Source organism: Piliocolobus tephrosceles, unplaced genomic scaffold (assembly GCF_002776525.5).
Source record: "Piliocolobus tephrosceles isolate RC106 unplaced genomic scaffold, ASM277652v3 unscaffolded_3420, whole genome shotgun sequence".
NCBI classification, from domain to species: domain Eukaryota; kingdom Metazoa; phylum Chordata; class Mammalia; order Primates; family Cercopithecidae; genus Piliocolobus; species Piliocolobus tephrosceles.
In genome coordinates, this window is record NW_022317866.1 from 1 (window position 1) to 5,856 (window position 5,856).

The 5,856-nt window shown below is 51.8% G+C and overlaps 1 protein-coding gene across 1 annotated transcript; it reads right to left on the bottom strand.

Annotated features, from left to right (window-relative positions):
• Positions 1–610: 610 nt before the first annotated feature.
• Positions 611–5,825, bottom strand: LOC111532300 (transcription factor E3-like). Its single transcript, XM_023199490.3, has 3 exons — positions 5,619–5,825; positions 3,273–3,420; positions 611–2,488 (listed from the first exon to the last, which is right to left on the bottom strand). Exons 2-3 carry the CDS (start codon positions 3,414–3,416, stop codon positions 2,045–2,047), a joined length of 588 nt encoding a protein of 195 aa, XP_023055258.2. The 5' UTR covers positions 3,417–3,420; positions 5,619–5,825; the 3' UTR covers positions 611–2,044.
• Between the last annotated feature and the right edge of the window lie 31 nt (positions 5,826–5,856).

Sequence of the window (5,856 nt, forward strand, 5' to 3'; positions counted from 1 at the left end):
CCAGCCTTCAAGAAGATACTTGTGTTCATTTAAATTCTCCCAAAATCTCAACATCTGTTCCAAAATTCATTTGGTTGCCTGTTTCTCTGCCTTTCAGATATTTGTCTTTGCCCTTTCTACCATCTTGAATACCTCTGTTGTCTGCCAGGAAATATCCTCATAGACTTCCTTATCAGTTTCAAAAGTGGATTTGCAAGAAAAGCTTCTTTCCCCCTCTGCCCTCAGCGGCATTTTTCAATCGAGCCCTCACTCACCTGACTTTACTGTTTTACCGCCTCACCCATTTACAGGCTTGCGTATCTTCAGAACAGTTCAATTCTATTCCTCAGCTTCTTCAAAGACCAAATGGAAGTAAGAAGCAGCATGTTCTGACTAACATTCCTTTGGAGAAATAAATTAGATAAAACACTTGCAGCAGTTAAAATTGTGCCTGGTGATTGGTCTTTAAAAGGACTAATGTCTTTTGTTTGCATAGTCTTCCTCCATGCCCTCTTCCTTTCTAAATTATTTTATCCATTCTTCTGGTATCTGTTTCTCCCAAGGACTTTTATCCCTCTTGGCCTGCATGGGCCATGTTCACTGCACAGTGAAAAACAAGGACAAGAGACTCTTTGCCAAAGTTAAAAGCGCATCAAACACGCCTAGCTTTTATTATTTTAATCACAAACCTATAGACCCCTCAGTATACCTTCCCTGGGGCCTGGCCCCAGCAATCCAAAGCTGACAATCTTGGGTGTAGGTATGAGGGGTGGGAATGGAGGGGGGAGTGTCTCTTGATAACTGTGAAATGGGGTGATTCCTCCAAATGAAGAACTGGGTAGGGGACAGAGGTTGGGGTGGCCTAGATTCTCAGTATGTGGAGCAATAAAAAATTCAGATAAACAAATGAGGGGGTACAATATGCTTTTACAACCCTCCTCCAAGCCTCTGCCTTGCTGGGGGAAGGCTTCCAGTTTTTCCTGGGCTGGGGAGCTCTCAGGAAATAGCCCCTTCCTTCATCCTGTTGCTCTACATGTTGAAAAAGAATACTGAGGTACTGGTCCTGGTAACCTGAACCCAGTCCCCCACTAATACCCATCACCTTCCCAAACTGCCCCTCAAGGAAGAAGGCAGGACTCTGCCCAAGGGTGGGGGCCTCTCACTCCAGATATAGGTCTGGAAAATTCATCCATGAAATTTCATCATCTGCCCCCTTCCCCAAGAGCAAGGTTGGCTCAGAGCCCTCCTAGGTTAGGTCAGGTTGGTCCCAGGTTAAGGCAGGGGAGCTTAAGTACCACTCCTCCCTGCAGTGTGGAATGCTTAGATGGGATGTTGCTGAGGGACAAGGGTGGGGCTATGATCTCCACAAGCATGAGTGGTGGCCTGGTCTACTGATTCTTCCACACCTGAAATGCCTGTGCTGGGCTGTTCCTATAGGGAAGGGGTGGGGCCTGGTTCCTCCATTCCTAGAAGGCCAGGAGAGTTCCCAGGGGAAGGGGCCGGGTCTCATCCTCGTTTCTGTTCCTTGCCTGGGCAGAGCAGGGCAGGGTTCAGGGGGAAGGGGCAGAGCTTAAACCCCCAGGGCTGGGACCTCCATTACTTGACTCCTCTTCTGTGCCAGGATGGACTAGACTGGTGGTTCCAAGACAAAGGATGGAGCAATATCCTCACATCTCCCTTTCCCAGGAGACCTGGCTAGGACAGTCCCTAGGGTACAGGCGCAAGACCTCATCCTGTCTCCTTCCCTCACCAGGGCAAGGATGAGTCCCACGGGGGCAGGGGTGAGGCTGTGATTCCCAGGGGGCAGGCCTTGATCTCAGGTCCTTCTCCAGCCTTCTCCTTCTGAAATACCTGCACTGGGCGGTTCCTTTGGGGAAGGTGCAGGGCCTCATCTGACTCCTCCTCCTTGCCTGATTACAGGGGTGGGGCCTGATCACATCTCCTCTTCCCCCCAGAATACCTGGGCAGGGCAGTCTCATGGGAGGGTGGGGGAAAAGGCGGGGCCTCATCCTGACTGGTCCTCCTTTCCTGGGTGGGGAAGTCCCAGGGGAGGGGTGAGGCCTGATCAGGACTCCTCCTCCATGCTGAAGCTGCTGCGGCGGCTGCTGGCCTTGGAGACAGCAGGGGACACTGAAGAGAGCAGGGGATCGGAGGCAGCCCGCAGTGGGGACAGGGCACCCCCCGACAGTCCTCCCACCACCCCTTCCTCCTCCTCCATCAGAATGTCCTCCAGCCCTAGGTGGAAGGGGTCTCCCAGGTCCCCCAGGTGGTCACTGGGAAAGTGCAGGTCCAGAAGGGCATCTGAGGGCGGTGCAGGGGGCTGTTGATGGGGAGCATTCTGGGCAGGTCCCCCCGCTACATGGAACGTTGCTGCGCCTGGCCTGCCCTCCTCCTCAATGTCCAGCTGCTCTGGCTTGAGGCTGTCAGAAGCTGAAGTCGTGGCCAGGGAGAGCAGCCCTGGGGTGGGAGGTACCGGCAGGCCATGGATCTGGGCCTGCAGTTCTAGCTCCTGTAAAAAATAAGGGTTGGGTGCAGGATAAGTAGGGTTCAGAGTCCCTTAGAGGCAGAGGAGTGTAAAGGTTGAAAAGGGTAGGTTCCCTGGGTTGGAATTCAGCTTCTGCTACTCACTAGTTGGAAAACTTTAGGCAAGGCGCTTAACATCTCTGAAGCTTCAGAGTCGCAAACTGTAAAGTGGGTATATAATAATGGCCCCTAGGCCGGGCTTGGTGGCTCATGCCTGTAATCACTTTGGGAGGCTGAGGTAGGTGGATCACCTGAGGTCGGGAGTTCGAGACCAGCCTGACCAACATGGAGAAACCCCGTATCTACTAAAAATACAAAAATTAGCTGGGCGTGGTGGTGCATGCCTATAATCCTAGCTACTCAGGAGACTGAGACAGGAGAACTGCTTGAACCCGGGAGGTGGAGGTTGCAGTGAGCCGAGATTGTGCCATTGCACTCCAGCCTGGGCAACAAGAGCGAAACTCCGTCTCAAAAAAAACAAAACAAAAAAAGCCCCTGTCTCATAGAATTGTGAGGATTGAATAAGTTAGTGAATATAAAGCTCTTGTCACAGTACAGAGCACAAGCTAAAAGCTATGTACGTTAGCAATATTATCCCTGTTAATATTATGATTATTACTTATCATTATCACTATCACCATCGTGTGAGTTGGGAAGCCCGGGGATACCCCAAGTATGCCAGGAGGGGAAACCCTGGCCTGCTTTCTCTCTGCCTCCACCTGCAGGAAGCTCTCCCCTACTTCCCCCACCACCATCTCCTCTTTTCAAACCTGAATTCGGAGCTGCAGGCTGCGGTTGGCCTGCTCCAGGGATCGCTGCCGGCTCTCCAGGTCTTTGGAGCGCTGTTGTTCCTTCTGCAGCTTGCGGATATAATCCACAGAGGCCTTCAGGATGGTGCCCTTGTTCCAGCGCATCTCCCTGTGGGGCCCAAGTGGGAGGCAAGTGGGAAATGCCACATGAGGGGTTTCTCAGGAGCTGAGGCGGGGATTGCACCAGGTGGGAACCTCCCACAACATGCCTAGAACTTGAGGCTGGGGTCCTTTAAAGATATGGAGTACCCAGAGGAAAACCTCCCGCCTGGAATCTTCCAACAGTGCCCCATCACACTCCAAACCCTGGAAGCCGTCTCTGACCTGACCCCTTAGGATTCCTCTCTTCCCTATGTCTCTCCGATTGATCTCACTACAGCCACATTGGTATCTCAGTGCTCCTAGAATATGGAAAACCATTCCCATCTCAGGGCATCAATCCCAGCTGTGCCCTCTGCCTTGAATACTCTTACCCCCAGACACCTATGCAGCTCCCTCCCTTGCCTCCTTAGGCTCTTTATTCAAACGTTTCCTTGTCAGTTGGGGCCTGCGTTTCCTCACCTTCCTTACCCCAAACTGTAACCCTCCCCAACATTCTCCCATTTTCCTTCCAGTCTTTATTCTTCTCATAACACTCATCATAATGGATCTCATGGATGTTTACTTATTTACTATTTGTCTGCCCCTACTAAAACATCAGTTTCATGAGGTCTGTTTTGTTCCCTCTGGTATTTTTTTTTTTTTTTTTTTTTTTTTGAGACAGAGTCTTGCTCTGTCGCCCAGGCTGGAGTGCAGTGGCGCGATCTCAGCTCACTGTCAGCTCAGCCTCCCGGGTTCACGCCATTCTCCTGCCCCAGCCTCCCGAGTAGCTGGGACTACAGGCGCCCACCACCACACCTGGCTAATTTCTTGTATTTTTAGTAGAGACGGGGTTTCACTGTGTTAGCCAGGATGGTCTCGACCTCCTGACCTCGTGATCCACCCACCTCGGCCTCCCAAAGTGCTGGGATTATATGCGTGAGCCACTACGCCCAGCCTCCCTCTGGTATCTTTAGGGCCTAATATGGTACCTGGCACAAACCAGAGGCTCAATAAATAAATCTTTCTCTTCTCCTTTTTTTTGGAGGGGAGGGGATGGGGGATGGAGTCTCGCTCTGTCACTCAGGCTGGAGTGCAGTGGCACAATCTCGGCTTACTGTAACTTCCACCTCCCAGGTTCAAGCGATTCTCCTGCCTCAACCTTCTGAGTAGCTGGGATTATAGGCCTGTGCCACCATGCCCCGCTAATTTTTTTTGTATTTTTTGTAGAGACGGGGTTTCACCATGTTGGCCAGGCTGGTCTCCAACTCTTGACCTCAAGTGATCCACCTGTCTCGCCTCCTCAAGTGCTGGGATTACAGGTGCCCATCACCACACCCGGCTAATTTTTGTATTTTTAATAGAGATGGGGTTTCAGCATGTTGGCCAGGATGGTCTCGATCTCCTGACCTCGTGATCCACCTGCCTCGGCCTCCCACCGCACCGGCCATCTTTTTTTTTTTTTTTGAGACGAAGTCTTGCTCTGTCACCCAGGCTGGAGTGCAGTGGCGCCATATTGGTTCACTGCAACCTCCACCTCCCGGGTTCAAGTGATTCTCCTGCCTCAGCATCCTGAGTAGCTGGGATTACAGATGCGTGCCACCACGCCCAGCTAAATTTTTTGTATTTTTAGTGGAGACAGGGTTTCACCATGTTGGCCTTCAACTTCTGACCTTGTGATCCGCCTGCCTCGGCCTCCCAAAGTGCCGGGATTACGGGTGTGAGCCACCACACGTGGCTAACTTTTGTATTTTTAGTAGAGAGGGGTTTCACCATGTTGGCCAGGCTAGTCTGAAACTCCTGACCTTAGGTGATCCACCCGCCTCGGCCTCCCAAAGTGCTGGGATTACAGGCATGAGCCACCACACCCGGCCAATAAACAAATCTTGAATAAATAAAGGAAGTACCATTGCACCACTGCACTCCAGCCTGGGTGACAGAGTGAGACTCCGTCTCAAAAAGAAAGAAAAAATAAAGGAAGTACTAAGTGAACAAAAAAGTAGGTGCATATATCCTACGGAGATCAGATGGGGCACACAGACCATAACATTATGTGCCTAAAATTTTAGGTGCTGACACAGTGAGGCTCTGCAACCCTGCTCAGGCTGAGAAAGAACCAGAGGAGAAATGCCTGGGCCAAGACTGCCTGGTGAGCCCACCAAGACACAATTTTAGTAGCATGGGACGCCTGCCCCACCTCCCACTGGCAGGGTCCCAGCCCAGACTCACGGGTCACTGGACTTAGGGATGAGAGTGCCCAGTTCCTTGATCCTGTCGTTAATGTTGAATCGCCTGCGACGCTCAACTTTGTAGAGGGGAGGAGAGGAAGAAAGAGTGGGAGAAAGAGTTGTCAATTAGCCAAGAATGGAAGAGACAGAAAGTAGGGAGTTGGGAGGCTGTTGCAGGGAAGGAGCTCCCCATGGGGGACCAGGACTCGGGGTGAGGCAGGCCTGCACAGCACCTGGGC